The sequence below is a fragment of the Acomys russatus genome, chromosome 4 (assembly GCF_903995435.1).
Source record: "Acomys russatus chromosome 4, mAcoRus1.1, whole genome shotgun sequence".
Taxonomy (NCBI): Eukaryota; Metazoa; Chordata; class Mammalia; order Rodentia; family Muridae; genus Acomys; species Acomys russatus.
In genome coordinates this window covers 58,624,540-58,649,180 of record NC_067140.1, presented here as the reverse complement: position 1 = coordinate 58,649,180, position 24,641 = coordinate 58,624,540, and the positions used below count along the sequence as shown (strand labels likewise).

General features: G+C 44.5%; 1 protein-coding gene across 1 annotated transcript; it reads right to left on the bottom strand.

The window, feature by feature from the left end:
* Positions 1-526: 526 nt before the first annotated feature.
* Slc28a2 (solute carrier family 28 member 2) lies at positions 527-24,418 on the bottom strand. The gene is made up of 17 exons (XM_051144908.1): positions 24,413-24,418; positions 19,225-19,316; positions 15,964-16,055; positions 14,972-15,155; positions 12,279-12,420; positions 11,268-11,381; positions 10,903-10,980; positions 10,454-10,534; positions 9,962-10,042; positions 7,632-7,757; positions 7,419-7,549; positions 6,545-6,713; positions 6,115-6,312; positions 5,474-5,555; positions 4,151-4,249; positions 3,853-3,964; positions 527-715 (listed from the first exon to the last, which is right to left on the bottom strand). The coding sequence occupies exons 1-17, from the start codon at positions 24,416-24,418 to the stop codon at positions 598-600; spliced, it is 1,905 nt and encodes a 634-aa protein (XP_051000865.1). The 3' UTR covers positions 527-597.
* Positions 24,419-24,641: the final 223 nt, after the last annotated feature.

The following is a 24,641-nucleotide window of genomic DNA, read 5'->3' as shown; positions in this document are numbered from 1 at the left end:
ACACTTTATGCACAGGGATCATTTTTTTAATTACTGTATAAAAACAGTAAGGGGTTTTAAAATTTACAAACATTTGGCGATACAAAAAAAAATGTTATCATTAAATATTCACGTGAGTTTCACATATAACTTTAGAAATATATTCCCTTACCTCCACCTCTGCCCAAGGATACATCATATACTCTGTGACTTTTATGAAATTCTTTTGGGTTCTGGTATTTTTGAAACAATATCTCACTCTGTAACTCAGGTTTGCCTTGAAATGAGGCAATCCTCTTAGCTGTGGGCTTGCAGTGCCAATTTAAAACTAAGCATATATTCTGATTTCCTTGTGTTCCCCACTCTGGGTCTGGCCAGGGATTAAACCTGGAGCTTAGTTCTTTCCACACAGATATGTCCCCCTTAGGTACATCCCCACAATAACTTGGTTCAGGAAGGCCTATGAGGAATTTCCTGTCTGGCATGTGGCACACCAGTAGAAAGGTGAGTGCTGGTTTTTAACACAGGGCTACAGCGAGGCCGGAGCTTTTGCTTTGTGGATTTTAGTGTGGTTCTTGTAGAATGGAAAATGTGTTTGGCAAAATGGCCCCACCAGCCTCATGCACACACAGTGTTGTTATAGAGGTCACAGCAGTTAGCAAGACTCCAGGTGCTGAACTCCTTGTCTGCCCAGGGGCCTGAGAAGGAAGACAGGTTGGTGTCGTTCAGAGAAATGCTGAAATGATAGAGCCAGAGAGACATGCATGGGTCAGACACAAGCAAGGCAGCACAAAAGACATCAACAAGTTTTACCAAGTGGCTGAGAACAAAACCCCAAACCTGTGAGTGGATCTGTTGACCACAGCCAATGATGTGAAATCCAATTAAATGCATTTTGCCACTCACAGTTTTGTTGATGCTAATACAGAAAGCCTGTCCATTGTCTGCCCTGTGCCCAGCTCCTAACCTCAGCCCCGTCAGAAATATCATTTCCAGACAGTTGAGAAAAAAAAAAAAAATGTGTGCCTTATAAAAGATCTAGAATTGAATTTAACAACAACAAAAAGGTGATATAGCCTAGGGCCACTTTCCTCTTGAGAAAGAAAAACTGCTTACACTTCATTGGTATAAATTAATTACACAAATATACTTCTTTTTTTTTTTTTCAACTTTTTTGATTTTCATTTTATTCAAACTGAAACAGGATGACATCACTTTCCTCCTTCCTTTTCCTCCCATCTACCCTTCCTCAAACCCCTCCTATAGTCCCCTCCACTCTCAAGTAATATCTTTTTCTTTGATTATTACACACACACACACGCACACGCACATACACACACATATATATATGTAATATATATATATATATCTTAATTTTTTTCAAGTAATACGTCCATGTGCAGCTGTAGGTACGAACATGAGTGCAGATGCTACAGAGGACTTAAGATGGGACCTTTTGGAGCTGGAGCTGCAGGTGGTTGGAAGCCACTCAATGTGCTGAGCCATCTCTTCCACCCCCGAAAACATTCCTTCCAGTTTCTAGCTGCTAATAACTCCTACAATATGGCTTTAGATAATCCACTGAGGGAATGCACATTAGAACTATACCAGACTCAAGATCTATCCAGCTTATAAATTCCTCTTTAACGATACCCAAAATTTATGATGATTCATTTACTTTTTCTTAATTTCTTGGCCTGTTTTGCAGCTAACATCTGAGTAACTACATACCTACATCTCTGACATACACATCTCCTCCTAAGCAGGCTCCAGCTCTGATTTCTCTTCTGAGCCCCAGACGGTAGTGGGTTAATATGGTGTTCACACAAGCACCTCCAAATTAACATATCCAGAACTGGGGGAGGCCACTCCTTTCTTCTTTACTCCTATTTCCTGTTCCTCACTGGCCCAAGATAGAAAGGACAGTTCTTTCTCCTCCTCATTTTGAGGCCTGTGGCTATCAAATCGAGGGACAATCCTATTGATTCCCCCTTGGTCCAGTGCACTAAGATTTATTTGTTTATTATATATTACACATACAGTGTTCTGTCTGCATGTATGCCTGCACACCAGAAGAGGGCACCAGATCTCATTATAGATGGCTGTGAGCCACCATGTGGTTGCTGGGAATTGAACTCAGGACCTCTGGATGAGCAGCCAGTGCTCTTAACCGCTGAGCCATCTCTCCAGGCCCGTGCATTTTTACAGGTATCTCTCACTACCTCTTGCTAACCCTGTTCTCCCTGCTCTCCAAACGTCCTGTAAATCACAGCTATGTAGGCCAGAGGCCTGAATCCTGCAGGTTGAATTTTAACTTCTCTAGGCTTTCGTGCCAGGGCTCTCTGTAATGTTTCAGCCTTGCTTCCGAGAGCTCTCCCCACTCAGCTGCAGGCCTCGGCCAGCACCTCCATCAAACACTCTCATCCTCACACCCTTCCTTTATGTGTCCCGGAACTAGTTCTTCTGGCTCAATGCCAGGTTTTTATCATATTCTAGAATATTGTAAACAAGGACGTCTTTATACTATCTCTACTCAAAGTTATCTTAAAATTTTAAATCTGTCTTTTCTTGGTCTGTTTCATTTCTATCTGGGGGAAAAAAAAACTCTTGAGTTCTAACCACTTAGGACCATTGTAGGTTCAGTGTTCATGGAGGACAGAGGCGGCACACTGAGGGCATGTCTAATGAGCTGAGTGTTAGATTCAACCTCTTTCTTCTTTTTCTTCTTCGTCTTCTTCTTCTCCTCCTCCTCCTCCTCCTTCTTCCTCTATCTCTCTCTGTGTCTCTCTCTGTGTGTCTGTGTGTGTGTGTGTGTGTCCACAGCCTGCCTACTGCCCACCCTAGGTTTGTGTTTCTGAGATATTGACTTATTTATTTCTTGTGTCTGGGCTTGTGTGAGCTTTGTTTTATTCCACATCAGTTATGTTCATGTTTATATCTATTTATTTTATTTGCATTAGATATTCATCTATTCAGTTGAGTCAGGATCTATATAACCCTGTTCTTATATAATACCACTGTTGTCATAATGTTTTTGTGAACTTGTTAAAGAGTAACTGCTGCATTACTAACAAAAAGAATCAATATTAATTATTAATAAGCATTCTAGATAGCACTACCTAGACCAGGCTGGTCTCCAACCTACAGAAGTCGGCCTGCTTCTTCTGCAGATTAAATGAGTGAACTATGATGATTGGCTTCCATTTGTCTGTCCATCTGTCTGTCTGTCTATCATCTATCTATATACTTACTTATGTACTTACTTATTTAAGTTTTTTTTTTTTTTTTTGAGACAGAGTCTCCCTATGTATTCCTGGCTGTCCTGGAGATCATGGTGTAGACTGATCTTCCTTGGAACTCACAGGACTACTTAGAAATTTTCTAGAGTTAAAGAAATAAATAATTCCGGCACTCAGGAGGCACAGGCAGACAGATCTCTGTGAGTTCGAAGCCAGCCTGATCTACAAAGTGAGTCTAGGACAGCCAAGGCTGTTACACAGAGAAACACAATCTCAAAAAAAAAAAACCAAAAACAAAAACAAAAACAAATAAATAAAAATAAAACAATGGCAGAGCCGTTGTAAAGTCATCACCTATAAACCACATTTCAGTCACAATAAATACAGTAACTCCTTAAAGAAGAGACTACACTTCTTTCCTTTCCCCTGTACACCACCAATAAATGGAACCTGTCACACACAGTAGGGCTAATACTGAAGATATCACCTACTAAGAGAAAAGAGTACAGATGACGGCCATCACCAACATCCATGTTGTGTCTCATACACTGCACAGCCTATACTCAAGACCCACATCTGCCCACATCCAGAAGAGGACATAGGAAGAGGAGCAGGAACTCTGGTGGTCACGTACCTCTGGAAAAGCTCTCTGCAGCACACGTAGGTCTCATAGGTTCTGTTGGTGAAGCTTGTGTTTAGGAATGAGACGCAGTCAGTTTCAGCGCCCCTGGGAACATAGAGGATCCCTGCATGATGGAGACAGACATCGCCTGAAGGAGGATGATTTGGCACATGGTCCCTACAGTTCTTTATTGTTTGGCTAGGAGTTGGTAACACTGTAGATTAGGTGTCTGTGGGATGGACAGTTAGTTAAATAAATATTCTGAGAGGGACCCTGTGATCTCTGCCAGAGACAGCGCTGAAGCACCTACCTGCCATACAGGCACTGATAAAGGAGACGCAGGCACCGGTGAAGAGGGCCCTGACCACTAGCTTGCACAAGTCGCTCTTCCGCTGGGGTATAATCGATGCTGTGGGCAACAAAGGAAAGCAATTGGATGTCTTCCCCACACAGCGAGGAGGGGTAGCCCATGAGACCCCATTAGAAGAATGCAGAAAACAACACATCAGACGAATAGTCTCCTTATGACCAGGCACCTAAAACTTCTAGGTGCATAAGGGGTCTGTACACACATTAGTCTTGATATATAACTCAGACTTTCCCTGGCTCCGGGATTGTATATCTGACCCTCCCACAGTGGTTCTGGAACCCACTCGAGATATATCTGGATCAACCAAGGCTCTGAGCTGCTCCAAGCAGGTACAAATGCCTGGTGTTGGCCAGTTGACATCTACACTCTTAACTCCAGACTGGAATTAGATGGGCTGTTTTGAGGCAAAGGACCAGAGAGGGCAGCATCTATCCCAGCCCAGCCCAGAATTGCAGCCAGCAAGTGACAGAAGCACAGCAATATGGACGGGTGTTTAACAGAATGGAAAAGGTAAACCAAAGGGAAATTGTTGCACCTTCACAATGTTTAATCATCTCAATGACATAAATTTAATGATTCTACCCCAGAATATGATTGTTATAAATGACATTTTAACACATTCTTTTCATACTCAATATCTTCTATGACCCATTTCTAAGTTGGCTCTTCCAAGTGCTCAAGATTCTGATGGGCATCCCCACCCTCCAGGACCACACCCTTTCCCACCACTCCTGCACCCATCACACACAGGCAGCAATGTGAGCAGCTCTGATTCAAACACCAAGTGCTCTGTGCTCCAGGACTCTCAGCATTTAACTCAACAAGAGATGATGCTCACTCATTCCATTTGTCTGCTTTTTTTTTTTTTGTCTCCTGCGTTCATTTGTTGTTATTGTTGTTTTAATTCATGTATAAATATTGCTCTTATTTAAAAAAAAAACTATTAACTAACTTAATTTCATAAATTATTTTTTTACAGTTTAATGGCAAGATAGAAATATAATTTTGATAACTTTTCCCTTATAATAAAAATGAAACTTTTTGTGCCTTGGCAGAGAGGAGAAAAGGCAAATAAAGCTTTGGCTTAACCCATAGTCAGGCCGACTGCTTTAGCTGAGTTACACATGACCTAGGCCGACTGCATTAGCTGAGTTACACATGACCTAAGGGGTCCCCTCATATCTGCTTCTCCATCTAGCCTGGCAGTGAGCAAAGCCCAAGATCTGCCTGGTACACTGAGGACCCGGGGCTTTAACAACTCACTCAAGCCTCCCAGTGTGATTCCTATGGAACTAAGATTGGCAAATCCACAGAGTGAAAATGTTGCAATAATTTCAGCTTTCACCTAGGAGGAAAAAAACAAGTAGAGAAATTCAGTCCTGGTGTGTCTCACAACCGTGGTAGAAGTTCCAGGGCACTCCAAATCTTTCTTACAGTGTTCTAAGGAACACATAAAAATTGCTTAGAAAATAACTGGCCCCTGAGTTACAACAGCTGTGGCAAAACCACCGGACTTCCTGTCCATCACTGTTCTTATTAAAGATAAGGAGAAAATGACCTAGAGATTCAAAGGGAGAGGCAAGAAAGACCTATTCACAGTGATTTGAATATGCAAGTAAAGGGACGTCAGGACATGCAAAAGAAAGTGTGTTCTTGGACTGTCCCAATGTAAGGAAGCAACAATTGTCCTGTAGATCAAAGCTGGGTCAGACCGCAGGAAGAAATAACACAGAGACCTGGGGCAGCAGCTCTGTACTGAGACATTCTGTTCTGCCTGTCTTGAGCTTAGGCTGGAACTCTGGGACATAGCTGTGGGCCACAACGTTTGTGTGGCACATCGTACCTCCCTCGGATCTGCATGGCCCAAACCTTTCCCCCTTGTAATTTTCTAGAGTGACACTTACAGAAATCCACTGTTTCTCCCCATTGATCCACTCTTCTACTCCGGAGAGACGTTTGTTCTTGTACTGAGACAGTTGTTGATAGGCCACAAATTCGTTGATGAAGAATTTGACGCCCACTATCTCAGCCACCAGTGGACAGTCCGCCCACTGTACACCCATCATGAAAACCATGGGCATTAGGACATAGGAGCAGATGACCTGAGTGGAGGAGAGACACCCCAGGGAAAGCAAGAGCAGGCAACAAACGTCAAGTGCCAGGAGCCTCTCTGGAAGGCGACCTAGCCTCCTCTCCCTCCTCGTCCTCCTCCTCGTCCTCCTCCTCCTCCTCCCCCTCCCCCTCCTCCTCCTCCTCCTCCTCCTTCTCCCACTCTGGCTTTCTCTGAGCTTACCGTGGGTCGGGAAAACATGCCCAACACATATCAGATGTTACCTGGAAAGTGAGTCCGTGTATATCCACCATTTCTCCAAGCCAGGACAGCGTAGCATTGATGAAGGCCAACACAGCCAGAAAGGCAATCAGGTTGGCTGCAACATTAGCGACGAGGCCTATGGCATCTGTGGCTCCATTGCTGGCAGCTTCCAGGATATTCCTCTCTTCCCTGTGGTTATTGGGCATAGAGAAAGAACAGGCTACCTAGAGCAGAGCCAGCCTCTCAGAGAGGAGAAGCTCCATTGGCCCTGAAGTGGAAGTAATGTGTACAAAGCCACTGTGAGAGGCGATGGAATTCCGGAGGAGGTGTCTTTTTTTTTTTTCTTTCTTTCTTTCTTTCTTTCTTTCTTTTTTTTCATTTTTTTTTCTTTTGATTTTTTTTTTTTCAAGCCAGGGTTTCTCTGTGTAGCCTTGGCTATCCTGACTCATTTTGTAGACCAGGCTGGCCTTGAACTCACATAGCTCTGTCTGCCTCTGCCTCTCCTAGTGCTGGGATTACAGGTGTGCACCATTGCACTGGCTTCCTTAATAATTTCAATACTCTGCTATTGCCATTATTATTGTCACAAATGCCTGATGCCAAGGACACGGAGTATTTGTATTAGAAGCTAATGCCAGGTGGGAAGGTTAAGTCAAAAAAAACACCAGAAAGAAAGAACCAAAAAAAAAAAAAAAAAGAAGAAGAAGAAGAAGAAGATGGGTAGCTGGAAGCAGGGAGAGCAAAGGGGGGCATGGGATGACATTCTTCCTTCGGGGAAACTGGAAGTCTCTACCCACCCACACAGGCAGGGCTTCTCTAGGTAGCAGACCTAATCTAATTAGGACTAATTAGTCACATCTAACGTTACCATCTCCCAAGTTCTCCCGGACTCACCCACGAGGCAGTTTCACTCCTTCCTTGCTCTTGAACTTAGGTTCTTCTACTTCTGGATACACCAGTTTGGACAAGGCAAGTGCACAAGGGGCAGCCATCACTGAGGCAGAAATCAAGGATGATGCATCAATCTGTAAAGCCAGATGGGGGATTCGCACTACTGTGGGGCTCAACCTGGGTGCACCAAGAGTGACTGTGGTGACTGTGCCTCACCCCAAAGGATATGAAGGCTCCCAGGACAGTGCCTGCAATGGTAGCGAAACCTCCAGTCATCACAGCATGGATTTCAGAGAGGGTCATGTCTGCAAGGTAGGGACGGATGAGCAGAGGTGCCTCTGTCTAAAAACAAAGAAAAATAGTCACATACCAGGAAGGTATTACTCCCCGTGTCAAAGGGCTTATCCCAGGCAGGGGATAGACCCTTCCTAGACCCTGCAGATGCAGGGACGAAATGATGCTAGCCAGTGGACGAAAACCTGCCCAACCGTGTCCTCGCTGGCCTTGTTTGCACTTGTTTCCCTACCGTGTTACAAAATACTATAGACAACTTGGTGCTCGTTCGCTTTGTTTATCATGTCTAAATCCCATGCACTTACCGAGTGGATTATAGCGTATAGTGCACTTGCTGACCACACACTAGACGTCTACAAACCATGTATTAAGGGAACTGAAAATACTTATCTAAGCTAATGCTTTGTGAAATAATAATAATAAAAAAAAAAAATGTCAGGTCAGCAAGTTCGGCCTGAGAACCTGAGTTCAATATCTCAAACCCACATGAGAACTAACACCCACAAGTTGTCCTCTGACCTCCATATGAGCGCCATGGCACAATAGCACTTAAACCCACACACACACACACACACACACACACACACGCACGCACGCAGAGAGAGAAAAAGAGAGAGAGAGAGTCATTAAACAAATTAATACACTTTTAATGAAATGTCTGTAATTTTTTTTTTATTAGTTAAGAAGATCCAAGTAGGAAATTACCTAGCCTCAATCTAGGATGTCATTTATCCTTTCACAAGTGACAACAAAAGGATGTACTGGCCACTCAGACCATTAATCCAAAGTTCCTGCCCTTAGCAGATTAAACTACAGCTGGGGAAATTTAACTGATTGTAGAAAATTTTAGCAAAAATGGGGAGCCATGATAAAGGAATCCAGAAGTACTCTGAGAACATACCAAAAGCAAATAATCAGCCCAAGGCTTTGGGAGGAAGACTTTCAACGTTAACTTCTTGTCCTTTTGAAAAACTACTGTCCCTAATGATTTGACTAGTCAATAGCATATATTTCACACTGTAATGGTTAATATTGATTATCAACAATTGATAGAATCTCCTTTTAAAAAAAAACTGATTGTAGGAATGCCTTGAGGGGTTATCTTGATTAGGTCAGCCTTGAGAGATTATTTTAGTTAGGTCAACTAAGGTGGGAGAACCACTCTAAACACAAGCAGAAAAAGGCAGAGGTGATGGCACACACCTGTAATCCCAGCACTAGGGAGGCAGAGTCAGGTAGATCTCAATGAGATCTGGTCTACAAAGCGAGTCAAGGACAGCCAAGACTACACAAAGAAACCCTGTTTCAAGAAAAAAAAAAGAAAAAAGAAAGAAAGAAAAGAAAAAAAAAGGAAAATAAATAAAAACAAGCAGCCCCATTCCTTAGGCTTGGTCTTGGATTGCATTAGAGAGAAAGCTAGGGCACAAGCGTCACCACTCTCTGCTTCCTCACTGGATGCAACAGAAGCAGCTGCCTCAAGCTCCTGTCACCAAGATTTTCCTAACATGACGGCTGTACTCTCCAACTGTGAGTCAAAATAAATCCTCTCTCTCTTGATACACGTTCTTCAGGGTATTTTATCACAGCAATAGGAAAGGACACCTATTCCACGCGAACACCCCTCTTATGCCACACAGATGGATGCACTGAGAAAGATGCCGAATGGAAAAGACCCTCTTGGTGCTGAGCAAGAAAGCCATTGCCTCCTCAGAGACCTCACAGGGAGTCACAGCAAGAAGCCAAGGAGCTCTCCTCTCCTTCGTGGCTCCTGAAGGAGTTAAGGTTTCAGATGAGGATATCCACCTGTATTCCTGTGTAAGAAGCTAGATTAGCGACAAAGACAACCTTTTAGACAGTGTGTCCGGGCTGTGTATGAGGCATAAAGGGTAAAACCATGAACCAAGTTCCCTGGGACCCTCTGAAGTGTCTTTCATAAAGGACCGACTGCTTTTCATAAGAAAAAGAAAAAACAAAAACAAAATGTGCCTTTCAAGCCGTATTGAGACACATGCTTATGCTACTGGCACTTGGGAGGTAGAGGCAGGAAGGTCAGGAACTCAAGGACATCCTCAACTACATAGTGAGTATGAGGTCAACCTGGGTTACATGAGATCTTGTCTGGGGGGGGGGGAAGGAAGTAAAGAAGTAGGTGGGGAGGGAGAAAGGGAAAAAAATCCTCTTTCTAAATTTGTTTTCTGCCAAGTTCTCAGTTCTTGAGGGAAAAGAAAAACAGAAGGCCCCAGGGTACTTACCATCCCCACAAAGATGTTTCCTGCCACAGCCAGGGTCTCTGCAGCAGTGGTACCCATGGTGATTTGCAGAAACCAGGCAATCTAAAAAAGTCCAAATCCCTAAATCATCAGCATTAACAGGAATCTTGGATAGTGTCCAGCAATACCCCTCCCCCTACTCTGCGGACTGGTAAGGAAATTGAGACATGGAGACAGAGTGTGGCTCAGAGGGGCACAACAAGTTGCAAACATATAGTCTTGGGTCTTCTAGAACAAGCAAAATAGACACAACGTGAAAGTGAAGTCCAGCCCAGCTTTTTACCATGTTCTGCTCACAGCCTACCTCAGGCCTGGGTAGTCATTTGGCCTCAGGATGCTTCAAAGGGATGGCCTTTTCCCATTGGCTCTGACTCACCTCGTGCCATGTATGAACATGCCCCCCAAAGTATCAACGCATTCATTCCCTGACAGATCCAAGCTGAAGGTCCTCTCCCGGAAACCAGAATGACTTACCTTCTGAACCACCCACTGCACAAGGCCCAGGTAGTAGAGAATAGACATCACACATCCAAAGAAAATGATGATTGGCAGAGACTGCAATGAGAACAGTGGCAGCGGGTGAGAGATGACACTGTGTTTGTGCAAGCAAGCTCTCGCCAGCCTCTAAACTAAGCTCTAGGCATGCCCAGAGGATCTGATACAATGGAGTGTAGGAATAAACTCAAATGTACCGCAGACCTCTCAGCCTACCAGTATTAAACACAGGCTATTTCCTGAGCCTCTCCCCGCACCCGCCTTTAAACCAGTTTTATGAAGGTAAGGAGCTCTGGGAAAGCGTGGGCTCCCTTCTATGATCAAACTGGTCAAGGGGCCACCTGGTCTCTTGGGCATACTCTTCATCCTCTGATTCGCCCCCTGCCCTTGGCTGGCATTATCATTCTTGCCCACAAAATACGTATTACCTGAAAAGCAAAAACGTTTTGGACCAGTGTATCACCAAAAACAAAACTGGAGCCTTCCACAGTATAACCCAGGAAAATCTGAAACGGGGGGGTGGGGGGGGGGAGATGAGAGTTAATACAAGAAGGACACAGAGGAAGATGGGATCTGCCTCAGGTGTGACCACCTGTGAGGGCAGGCCATGTCCCAAAAGTTGGTCATGAAATGACAGACTCGGCAAATCCTTTCTCTTCGCTCCTATTTTCACCTGAACCCCGTTGTTTTCTCTCTTTACCCAACCAGATACCCCAGCACCATTACTAAGACGCAGTCCCAAAGCCTCCTGCCTCCTTCAAATCTACATTCTCTGGGATCCCCCCCACTGTACCTGGATCTGATCTCCCAACCACTGAAATGCATTAAATCCAGGTTCAGTTCTGATGACCAAAATCCCAAAGACAAACTGAAGGCCCAGGCCCCAAAACACTGTCCTCCAGCACACCTGGGATCAAAAAGGAAATATTCAAGCATGAGTTACCAACTTTGCTCAGTCGCTGCCTGATTCAACCATGTACTGGGAGTGGAGCTAAGTAAGGGCGTTAACAGTCTGAGGTAACATGGCTGTGCTTACCAGTTTTAAGTCAACTTGTCATAAGGTAAAGTCATCTAAGAGGAAGGAACCTCAGTTGAGAAATGCCTCCAGAAGATTGGGCTGGAGACAAGACTGTAGTGGAAGTTTTGGTTTCTTTAAAAACTCAGTTATGCTATGTAAACAGGTTTTTTGTTTTAATCCCAAGTGCGGGATATGATGTTGCTTTTAGTTTATCCACAGCTGATAATTGCCATGTGCGGCTAGGAGGGGGTCATGGTCTTTGCCAGGTGGAGTTACTGGAATTCCGAGCACTCTGGGAGAGTACAAATCCCAGAGCCCGGGGAGAGGGAAGAGAGCTCAGACAGAGAGGGCACTTTAAAGGCTTCGAGGAGACAGATGGAGGAGGAAGAAGGCTGCTTGTTCATCCTGCTGTGTCTGCATTTGCTCTTGCTGTACTGCTAGATATCCTAAGACTGAGATTAGTATTTTCCCAAAGAACCCGACGGCCCTAACCAGCCAGAACTAAATCTAAAGAGGTCTATGTCCTCTGTTCCGTCTGACCTTCTTTCTCTCCTAGAGTTGGGGGGTTGGAAGGAAGGTAGAGGCATTCAGAAATCAAACTAAACTAGAGTTAAAACAACAACAACTAACTCCTACACAAGACTGTATGGCATTTTCTTAATTAGCGATTGATGAGAAAGGCTTAGCCCATTGCGGGTGGTGCAATCACTGGGCTGGTGGTCCTGGGTTCTATAAGAAAATCCTTGCCATGTGTTGCTATGCCCAACCCAAACACCCTAAACTCACCGCACTGTGGTGTTTGGAGCAGGCAAAGAGGATGAGGATGAACATACATATTCCTGCAAAGGAGATGAGCTGCTCTGGCCTTTGAGCTGTGTCGAGGACCAGCCACAGGATAAGGCCAAGCACAGCAGCTGCTGTGAACACCCTGAGGGAGGAACAGCAGAGCCATGTCACCAACAGAGAACCCTCTGACGAGTAGTGTGGTTGGAGGGTCAGTGAGGTAACTCCACGGCTTAATCTTCATTACACAGAAATGGACCTTGAGAATCATCTGGGAGTTCCCGAGCTTCTGCTCTCTGTCCCTGCTCCCCTCCCCCCCCCCACTCAATTTACAGAAATAGTAGACATATCAATAAAATGTGATAAAGGTACGTCCAATGACTAATCAAAATACTGAAAACACAAGAAAAGGATGCATTGGTCCCCTGTGGATTGCTACTCAATGTTTAACCTCTCCATGGGTTACAATCAAGTAAGCCATTCATGGGCTTATGGTCTTCACATGTACCAAACATATTTCAATACATGGGCTGGAGGTTGGAGACGCAGCTTGGCAGAGCACCTGCCTAAAATGTGTATGACCTTGGGCCCAACCCCCAGCCTATCAAAACAAATAAGGAGCCAGTCATGTTGTGCAAGCCTTAGAAAGTAGAGGCAGGAGGATCACGATTTTAAGGTTGGGATCGGAGAATTGGCTCAGCAACTAAGAACACTTTTTTGTTTTGTTTTGTTTTGTCTTTTGGTTTTTTTCAAGACACGGTCTCTCTGTGTAGCCTTGGCTGTCCTGGACTCGCTTTGTAGACCAGGCTGGCCTCGAACCCACAGCGATCCACCTGCCCCTGCCTCCCAAGTGCTGGGATTAAAGGCATGCACCACCACAGTCCAGCTCAGAACACTTGTTTTTGCAGAGGACTCAGGTGCAACTCCCAGCACCTACCTGGTGGCTCACCTGTAACCCCAGTCCCAACGGATCTGATGCCCTCTTCTGAACACAGTGGTCACCAGGCATGCATGTGGCGCACATACATAAAATGCAGACAGAACACATAAAATAAAACTAAAGAAGTGTTCAGTTGTGCTAATGAGCAAGTTTGCTCCTGGATGCTAAGACAGTGGTTCTCAACCTGTGGGTCATGACCCCTGTAGAGGGTTTGCATACCACATGTCCTGCATATTCGACATTTACATTGCAATTCATAACAGTAACAAATGTACAGTTATGGAGTAGCAACAAAAATCATTTTATGTATGGGGGTCACCACCACATGAAGAACTGCATTAAAGGGTCACATCATTAGGAAGGTTAAGAACCCCACCTCAAAGGGGCTATAAAAGACAGAAGCAGGTAGAGGGGCTCTGGAGGTCTAGAGGGAAAGAGAGGCAAGCAAAGGGAAGGGAGACGCAACCTGTAATAGCATAATGTAAGTGCCAGCATCTGCTCTGAGCTCTCAGTTGGAGAGAAGCCCGGGCTTTCTGACTTCTGTCATGGGCTCTTGGGATTTCAGATTGAAACTCCTCCCTGCTACAGTCTCCCATCTGCACCAGCAATATTGATTAACCCAAGGCTATAAGAAACTAGAGCGTGCAGAGCATGGTGGCGCATGCCTTTAATCCCAGCACTTGAGAGGCAGGGAGGTGGATCTCTTGTGAGTTCAAGGCCAGCCTGGTCTGCAAAGTGAGTCCAGGACAGCCAAGGCTACCCAGAGAAACCCTGTCTCAAAAAAAAACTTTTTTTAAAAAAAAGAAACTGAAGTGTGGCTCACAGGCCACTTGCTATGTGCTCTCTACATTTTGCCTTTGCATAGGTAAGAGCCTGGAGCCCACTCAGGAACTGTCAAAAGAGAAAGAACGAGATGAACTATGATGCTCAGTTGGTAGAAGGCTTGCCTAGGATGCACAGGCCTTGAGTTCAATACCCAGCACTCCAGAAACCGTGTGTGCCTATAATCCTACTACTTAAGAGGTGGAGGCCGGAGGATCAGAAGTTCAAAGTCATCCTTGGCTACATAGAGAGCTTTGAGACCAGCCTGGATAAGAGACATTGTCTCTTGAAAAGAAAAGGAAAAGAAGAGAAAGAGGAAGCGGGGTGGTGGGGGCGTGAAGAGGCAAGGAGAGAGCTTTGATCTCATCAGTGTTAATCCATTGATGCATTCTCAATTAAAGGGACTGTTAGAAGGTGGTGGAAGCTATAGGAGGTGAGGCCCAGTGTCAGGAAGCCAGGCACCCAGGGCATGCCCTTGTAGGTGACACCTTGTCCCAGGTCCCTTGCCTGACTGATGCTGTTGCCTCCTGGCGTCCATGATGTGAGCAGTTTTGCTTCACCAGTTCACTTCCCACCATGATATTCTTTTTTTTTTTTTTTTTTTTAAGATTTATTTATTGATTATTTATACGGTGGTCTACATGTACATCTGCAGGCCAGAAGAGGGCCTCAGGTTACATTATAGATGGTTGTGAGCCACCATGTGGTTGCTGGGAATTGAACTCAGGACCTCTGGAAGAGCAGTCAGTGCTCTTAACCTCTGAGCCATCTCTCCAGCCCCCCCACCATGATATTCTGCCCTGTCACCAGGCAGCATCGGTGGGGCTAAGCGACCACAGGCTAAGCCTCTGAAACTGGCAGCCAGAACAGCTTCTCCTCCGCCTTGCTCTTACGTATTTTGTGAACAGCAACCAAAGTTCGTTGACACACTTACCACTTTACCCAAAGTCTCAGGCGGGCATTTTTCAAGGGCTTCAGACATCCTGTTAGGTTTTCAGCAAATTTTTTTCTCAGAAAGTGGCCGGCCAGAATGAAGGTTACAAGGCAAGTGATGACAAATAATGCCAGAGCCCTCTGGAAGTCCAAGATGCAAGCTGCCAGGAAGTAGGCAGCATAAGCTACAATGGGATGGTAGAGTCCGGGTCAGCAAGGCTGAGCTTCCGCGGAGCATGAATTATATCTCCTCACTCCCAAGGAAGTGTCACTGCCTTCTATCTGAGCTGCTGGCCTCGCTCTCTCCCTTAGAGTCTGTCAACATCCACTGTTAGACTCTTCGGAAATCAGGCATCTCTCCTTGAACATTTTTTTTTAACCCCAGCTATGTTGACATGTCAAATGACTAAACTTTTGAGTAAAGCCATGTAAAGGAGGCTGACACTAGGAGGGAAAGCCACATGGTGTTTTTCTTGGGACTCCCAGACTCCCCTCAGAGAATCTTTTTTTTTTTTTAATTTCACCATCCCAGCTGCATCAAATCAAAGCTCCACATGTCACTGACAGCATACTATAAACAAGGTTTTCTGTGTTTCAGAAATAAGGTGTGGCATTGATTTTAATTATAAAGCAGTAAATAAATGATAATATAACAAGTGTTTCTCATACAGAGGACAGGCTTGTGCCCTGAGTCAAATATAAACACTAAAAAAAAGAGATGAACTTTAAAAAAAAGAAAGAAAAAGAAAACTTAAAAATTTAAATTGTCAAATGGTACAGCTTCAAACTAGCATATCTTTAGGTTCTGCTTACCTTCTGGGGATGCAGCAATACATTAAATAGGCCACCTACAGGCAATTACAATCTGTACCTCAATTAGCCTTTAGATTAATTTATGAGTCGTACTGCTTTTTCATCCAACAACAATCTTGACACAAGTTAGCAGTTCTAAAGCGCTGTGCTTTCCCCTTGCATGAACTCTCATGATCTCACCTAAACACAAGAGACCAAGCAAGATCTTCCTGAATAAAGGAGCGTGTCTTTCAAAGAAACTTCTCGCCTTGGTGAGAGGCTGAAGAATCCTCCTGATGAGAAGCCAAAATTAAAACATGAGAATTCGTTCATCCTGCTTGTGGAATTCTTAGAACTTGGATGGCCCAAGGCAGACTTTGTTCTTAGTTAATAAAGAAAAATGGCTCAGCTGTGTTCCTGCAAGGCCGCCCAGGCTAGCTCAAAGCATGCACATGCGCATCAGGTCAGAGTGGCCCCGCTCAGCCTAGAGTAGCTACGTCCTTGCTGACTTCCTACCACAGAAGTGGACGGTGATCATGCCAGGGATTTACTTTTTGTATCTTTCCTGAGGACTGGCGTTGCTCGGCTTCCATACTCAGCCTGGCCTTCTTAGAAGCTATTCTCTCACAGCATGCTAAAACCACGTCAAGTTAGTCCCGTTAGTAGTTGTGCACACATTGCCAGATAAGAGAGAAAACAGCACCAAACTCAAAAGGCTCTAGGTTGACAGACCTGAGAGAAGATGGCCAGCAAGAGCTATGCAAGATTGCTTTGTATAGTGCTTTCCATATATTTGGGCTCAAAGAACTTCGCAAATACTAACAGGGTTCCTCTAATAAGCCTGGTGGTGGTTTCTATTGCAATCTTCTACACTTAAGACTTGTGGTGTAGTGTACTGTAGTGTAATGAGTAGGCTAAGTCCATACACACACTGCTAAGTTAAGTTTTATTAGAACATGCCGATGCCCATTTGTTTATTGTGATCTGTGCCTTCTTTCTCACTAAAATGGTAGGGCTGAGTAAACTGCCTACTGTTCACTACTTTGTCCTTCACAGAAAGAGTGTCAGTTGCTAGTCTTAGTTGGTAGGTTAAGCAAAAATAACTATAACATCCATGTCTAAACTATGCTCAAGGAGAAAAGGAAACTTTTTTTTTTTTTGAACGAGCATCTTACTGTAGTGGCCAGACTATTCTCACACTCATTAAGACCAGAACTCACCCTCCTGCCTCAGCCCCCAAAGCGCTGGGTTGACAGACGTGTACCGCTATACCCTCAAGAAATTCTACTTATGCATTAACAGCTTGAATGTAATCCCAGCCCTCAAGAGCTTGAGGCAAGAGAATAGCTGTGAGTCTGTTGGGGGCCGTGCAGGAGGAACAGCAAAACAGCTCTAGAACTCATGGAATGCATCCCACTGGTTAACATACTCACGATGGGCGTGTCTCGGGGAGGCAGAACCTCCTGAGGACTTCGTGCTGTTGTGGAGCATAGCTCTGCTTGTTACCTTTATGGTCCTCATAATCCTCCTAATATATGACCTGTGTGAGGACTCTAAGGGGCCTCCAGCCGCTCACTAGGCAGTCTCACTGGCACTCACAATAACAAGGCTTGATCTCTTTCAGGCATTGCTGCTGGAGCAGATTAATGATTCAACCACCGTCCTTGAAAAGAACCTGCAGATGTAGATTGCTAACCATGAACACTCCCCTTAGAAAGAATTTGGAAAAATAAATTGTTTAGCAAGGTTAGGTAAGATGTTTTGCTAGTGGCTCTGACATTGAAAATATCAGGGAAAAATAGATTGCTTAGCAAGGTTAGGTAAAGATATTTTTCCTATTGGTCTAAGATGCAGAAAATCTTAGGGAACAATTTGAAGTTAAGAAAAAGTACACTCTTAATAGTAAAGCTGAGGACTTTTGGAGGCAGGTGAGCAAAGACAATGCCTCCGTTAGCACTAGCTGACGTGACTCTCACTGAAGCTGGACTTCCTAGTGACTTATTTTTGCCCTCAGCTTCCTGATATGACTTAATAGAAATCATTAATGAGTAGATGAGCACTTTTAGGATTTAAAGCAGCAATGGATAATTGTTTTTTTGATATAAGACTTTAGATTTTTAGAAGATTACAATTTAAGATAATTGATTCTTTCCTTGTAAGCGCAAATTGCAGCCTGCCAATGAAGAAAAGCTGGCTGAGAAATTGCGTGGCCTGTTTATACTCTGTTAATATATAACAAGCTGCTTAGTTACAAATATATAAGGGTTCTTGGAAGTAACTTGTTTTTCATATTTGTTTCTCACCCATAATACATAAAACATTTGATCATGAAAGGGTATGCATATGTTCAATAGCTGGGTGGGTTGAAACTCACTCTTTGGAGTTTGTTCCATCCACAAAGATGTGTGTGTGTGTGTGTGTGTGTGTGTGTGTGTGTGTGTGATGTAAGGTTGTTGGAACCCATTTCCATCCACCCAATATATGTATGTATGTATGTACGTTGAATGTATAAAGTAAGAGAAGCCTGAAAGAAGAAGCTTATTGGAACCTACCTAGTGGAATCTGTCCTACTTCATCATTAAATGTAAGTGTGTATGTGTGTGTGTGGTTCTTTTTTTCCTCCTTTGCCTTTCTCTTTTAAACGTTTGCCACCATCAGTGGACCCCCCCCCCCCGGCTAGGAGCTATCAGCCCTAGCCCCCACTTACAAAGTAGCTGTAAGTCCATGCCAGGAAGCTGTCAGCACTGGCCTGCCACCAGCAGTTTAATTCTGGCCCTTTAGTCCACCACTATCAGTGGAAGCCATTGTCAGTAACGATCGGTTCGGGCCTGGAAAGCTGCCCTCAGAGAAAGTCTGCAGGGTCACCAGTAAGCTGTGGGCTCTATGCCCCTCCCTCAGTTTCCCCAGTTGATGTCTTCAATATAAGTCCAAGGCCATCCTAGTTTATTTATAAAGTGAGTATGAGGCCAGCTGTGACTACATAGGAACATGTTATCAAAAATCAAAAAGAAGAAAGAAAAGAAAAAAGAGCCAAACCCAAACAAGAACAAAACAAAGCAAAACAAACCAGATACAATTCCAAGCAGGCAGCCCGACTCTAGAATTTACATTATTGACTGTTAAACTGCTAACCAAAGTGTGAAATGTGGTTACAAAAATGTAGAGTTGATTGTGCAAGTCATAGATAATTACACAGCTGCTGTCACTATTATTTTTTAATGTCATCCAGATAGGGACTGATGGACTCACAAATGTCTTGGGCTTGCGCCAAGATGCTGCCATGTGCACGGAGTACCGTGCAGCGGTCCTGGTCTTGTCTGTGAGTTAAGCAGTCTGAGAATGAGTAGCTTTGGTCTGTATACATTCGCTTCCCTTTCCCACACCCCACCCCCTCCTACCCTCCCCCAACACCCTGTCCCCACCACCACCACATCTGGTTCCTGGACTCCAGAACACCCTTACTTCTGGTAAAAGGAATACCCCAAGCCATCCTTCAGGCTGTGTCCCTGTGTCACTTCTTGCATGTTTTGGCTTCTCTCAGGATTTCCTTCTTCCTATCAACACAAGCAACACGTGAGTTTGGACATGCAGCTCTGTCAGGGGATCAAGAGATTGAGAAAGCAGCCACAAAGCCACGCAACAGCCCACAATAGTGAAGTACCACGAGTTCCAGGGCGGTGTTCTGGATGCCGTTCTCCCATGCGTCCTGGGAAACAGATTTTCTTCCCCCTGGTCTCTCCATCTTCTGTTATTCTCAGCTGAAAAACGAACTCAGGGCTAAGGCTGGCAGGTTTGCCATTCTGTCATTCTCTCATGCAGGGCAAAGGAGAATTTTCAGGGTCAGATCCTCTCAGAAAAGATAAAACTAAACTTCTTTAAGAAGTCAGCTGCTTCCATTAAGAATAAGAACTGATTCAATTTTGGCAAATGGAATCAGTCGAGGGAAAAAAAATCTCAATATTTAAGTTGGTGTAGATATGGCATTATGACTTTCTTTTAAGGTGTGACTGGACGTATTAACCTTATATCTTCATTGTTATTATTTTAGGATGTAACTCATGGTCATTGTGTCATAAACTACATCAAATTTGTGCATATTCTAAATTTTTGGTGCTGATATACAAATATCACTGTAATTTTTGTCGATCCAATGACAGTTCTTGATCTGTATATGGCATTAATCTTTCAAAGAAAACTAAGAACTTAGAGCAACTTAAAAATAACTATTACTTTGGGGGCATTTATAGTGGGTAGGTTATTAACATTTTATAATAAATATAACTATAAATGTAAAAAAAAAAAAAAGAATAAGAACTGAGCCGGGGGGGGGGGCTTAGAAAAGAAAGAATTGAGCCGGGCAGTGGTGGTGCATGCCTTTAATCCCAGCACTTGGGAGGCAGAGGCAGGTGGATCACTGTGAGTTCAAGGCCAGCCTGGTCTACAAAGCAAGTCCAGGACAGCCAAGGCTACACAGAGAGATCCTGTCTCAAAAACAAACAGAAAACACAAACAAACAAGGAACTGAAAAGATTGAGAGAGGACTAACGAAATAAGCAATGAAAGGTAGAGTTTGGATCCTTGTTGTAAATGATTATGGAAGAAGAGGCAATATGACAGACAAGAAATAAAGGGCAGGGAGGAACTGGAATGCATTTGCAGGCTTCCCAGGGCCCCCAGGACCTGGACTGAAATTTAGTCCCTCAAATCAAGGGTCATATAGTAATGCTCCTTATCTTTTTCCTAGAGCAGACCCCACTGAGCTATAGTGAAAGGAAAGAGAGGGAAGATGACAGCTGAGGAAGCCCCGGATGTGCTGGGGAAAAAGAGAGATGAACACACTGCTTTAGGTAGGGTTCTCTAAGGAGCAGAGCCTACAGAACGTGTCTACATAAACGAGGGCTTTGGAAAAGGACTTACAAGGTGCTGGGTGGGGTCGTCACAGTCCGACAATGGCTGGAACCTGGGAGCTACTCAGATTATAAAGCCAGATGCCTCAGTAGCTCCAAATGTGGTGCCTGGAAGATTCCTGGACTGGTCCATCCAGGGGAAGCTGGAGGCTGAAGTCTGCGGAGACTGACCACAGCCTCACAGGCTGAGCTCTCTTACAGGCAAGAGGCAAAGGCAGGCAAGCAGCAACAGCACAATTCCCCTTCAGACTTCCTCCTATTTAGGCAATCCTCCCCTCTAGGGGTGGGGGCGTGGGCGTTGTGGGGGGTGGAGAGGGAGAGTGGGTGGGAGGTTGGTGGGCGGGCAAAGAGAGAGGGAGGGTCGGCTGGCGGTGGGTGGGAGGACGGGGTGGGGGTGCGGGGAAGAGGGAGTGGGCGGGGAGAGGGAGGGTGGGCAGGGTGGGGGGTGGAGAGAGAGAGGGGGTGGGCGGGCGGTGGGTGGGGGCGGGTGGGGGTAGGGGAGGAAGAATGGGAGGGGGAGGGAGGGCGCGGCATCTAAGAAGTAGACATCTGAAATCCAGGTGAGGCCCTGGAGAGAAAGCCCAGTGGTTAAGAGCACTGACTGCTCTTCCCAAGGATCCAGGCTCAATTCCCAGCATCCACATGGCAGCTCACAACTGTCTGTAACTCCAAGATCTGACACCCTCACACAGACATACATGCAGGGAAAACACCAATTCACATAAAAAATAAAAATAAATAAATCTTGAAGAAAAAAATCCAGGTGAGGGCAATGGCACGGTCATTGTATAGTTATCTCATGTGCCACTGAAAAATGCATCATTCCCTCAGAATAAATGATAACGTCCCTGTGGAATGCAGTTTTTTAGTATGCCTTGGCTTGATTATGAAAATATAAATTTAAGAACATTTAATTACTGTTATTATCTCAGTCATTACATTACATTAGGGACACAGTGTTCATTTCTATTGTTGTCAGACTTCACACTGAGCAGGAGGTGTACCAGGTTAGCCTTGGTGAATAGAAATCCATGTGTGTATCTTCCACCTGTGCCAGAATGACAAATATGTTCATGTGCCCCTTGAGCCAGTGATGAGGATAGCAAGAGTAAGAAGTGAACTGGTACTCACAGAACAGTCAACCGATACACTTGGTCACTAAAATCCTCCGCTGGTGTAAGATTTGGTAGGAAACTATACGAGACACAAGCATCTTCATATTTGGAGCAGTCTGCCCACATACTCCTTCCCACCAATCTTCCAACCAGACTCCCAAGCCTCTGACTAACCAGCCAACTCATTAGCTACAGTCCATGAGTCAGTATATATTATCATATCTGGTCATTTTATGGCAAGAAAAAAATACATAATCATGACTAAGTGCACTCCACTCAGTCATGCCCCACTGTAAAGATTCACCCTCACTGGTGTCCTTCATGTCTTCTTTAGAATGGGACAGCAAAGCTACAGGTGCCCACTTCTGGGTGGACTTTGCATAGCATTCGGACCCATCTGTAAACCAGCCTGTAGTCTTCTTTTTCTCAATCAGTATATCCAATAAGGCCTAAGGGGCACACTTGGGGACAGGAGGCATTAACAGTATAGCACATAGGCTTTGTTCAACTTCTTCATGAGACTTAATTGTGCTCCGTGGACCTGCTTAGATCCGGTCATATATATAATGTATTGCTGCTGTGAATGCTCAAGGATACAGTTTGGTGGCTCAGGTAACACCCAGCTTATGGTTTACAGTTCATGTCACATGTAATTTTGTAGCTCATTGTCAAATGCTCAGTTTCCACTAATGAAGGCACAATAGCAGGTCAAGAGCTGCTTCTCAAGTGGAGAACAGCTGTCTGCAGATGGCAAGGGGGCCTCCATTGCAATTCACCTGTTGGGACTCCGAACAGCATCTCTATCTGCCACTGACTCCTCAAGTACCATCAGGTCTAGAGGGTCATACAGCACAATTGGCCCTCACAGCCTGCACAGCAGCCTGGACCTGTGGAAAGACCTTCTCTTTTTCTAGGACCTACTGAGGACCGGCAGCCTTTTGAGATAGTTGGCACATGGGCTGAAGTAACACACCCAACTGAGGAACAGTGTGTCTTCAAATCCAAATAGGCAGCACACTTCTTTCTAGGTGGTGGCAGGGGCTAAGGGCAGCAACTTATCATTCACCTTATAAGAAATATCTCTGCCTGCTGGACACCACTGGACTCCTAAAAATTTCACTGAGGTGAAAAATCCTTGAATTTCAGTCAGTTTCTTTCCCATCCCTTTGATGCACATATACTTTGCCAACAAGTCCAAAGTGGTTGCCACAAACTGCTCTCTTGGTCCAATAGACCTAATGTCCTCTATTAAATGATTACTTGTGTCCATTACGGTAAGTATATCAATGATTAGTAATTGTCACGGGCCCTTGCTACTATGTCATTATCTGAGAGAGATATACCTGTGAATCATAACAATAACTCATCCATGGACTGCCCATTGGGCTGGATTTTACAAAGTTAAACAAACAAGGAAAAAAGAATATAATCACAATCTGGAATTAAAATGCACTAAAGGATGTGCATGTGCCTGGTGCCCACAAAAACCAGAGGGGGTCAGATACCCCTTCCCCAAACTGGAATTATAGATGGTTGTAAGCCTCAATGTGGGTGCTGGGGATGGAACTTGGGTCCTCTGGAAGACAGCTCTTCACCACTGAAACACCTCTCCAGCCTCCTTCTTCTTCCTTATAGCTGGGTTGCCACTGGAAGGTCTGGCAACAATTCCCACTTCAAATAATCTGGTTGAGAAAGTCCCCCCACTTTCCTTACTTGCCTAGCTTCTTGCCTTAAAAAAATAAAAAAGTTGACTGCATATTCAGTCAAACTGAAAGCCAAGATTAACTGTCAGAAACCCACCCCTTGTCAACTTGATACCCAGTCACATCTCTCTGTTATGCTTAATTTCCAAATGAAAACAATAACAAAATCATCATTCTGCTGTGCATGATATAAATGCCCCACATAAAACCATAAGCACAATTTTTTCTTTTCCTCTATAGTAGGTGGCAAAGTCGCTTAGGGAACATTTAATCTCTTAGTGTCCCACACCCTGGGTATGATAACACACGTTTGCAATGCTTAACCATTGATATTATCTCAGTGGTAGAGAAATAAGGAGCTGGAGGTATGGTTCAGTGGATAAGAACACTTGCTGATCTTGAAGAGGACAAGAGTCCAGTCCTCAGCAGCCACCCCCTTTGGCTCACAACCACCTGTAGCCCCAGCTCCAGTGGATCCAACATCACACACATGGGCACACACACACACACACACATACCACATGAATGAATACAATGTGACAAAATCTAAACAGAAAAGAAACAGAGGAAAGAAAGCTTGATATATGTTTATAGATGCACAAACATGCCCTTTAAGATTGGAGAGAAACACTCATGGAAATTACAATTGTTTCTCTAAGTCTTCTGTGGTCTTGGCCGGGGTTTATAACTAGTTTCATCTACTATCCATTCTGTAGTCCCTCCATCCTTAGCAAACACCTCAGCTGGTTGTGTTGTGTTGTATTTAACCTGGAGGAGTGAGCTATACCTTCACTATTAAAGTTCTGGGCCATTTATCATCTTATCTGACTGGGCTGTAGTTTCTTACTGACCTTAATCACCGGACATGATAGTGCCAAACGACCCCCTATAGGATCTCCAGCACCACAGACATAGTCTTCCTTACCTCCATTGTGGAAAAGGAGTCCAATCATCCTTTTTCAGTCTGGGTTTGTCACTCCTCCTAATATTTATACTCCTTTCTTAGCCGATTGACTCAAGGGCATCAAGAATCCAAAGTAGCTAGGGAGAAGTCTTAGCTTTCAGTTCACTGGGATGTAATGTCTCCTGTGCTGCCTGGAGGAAACGTGCCAAAGGTTCTAAGACAGCAGAGCATATGCTCCTGGAAACAAGAA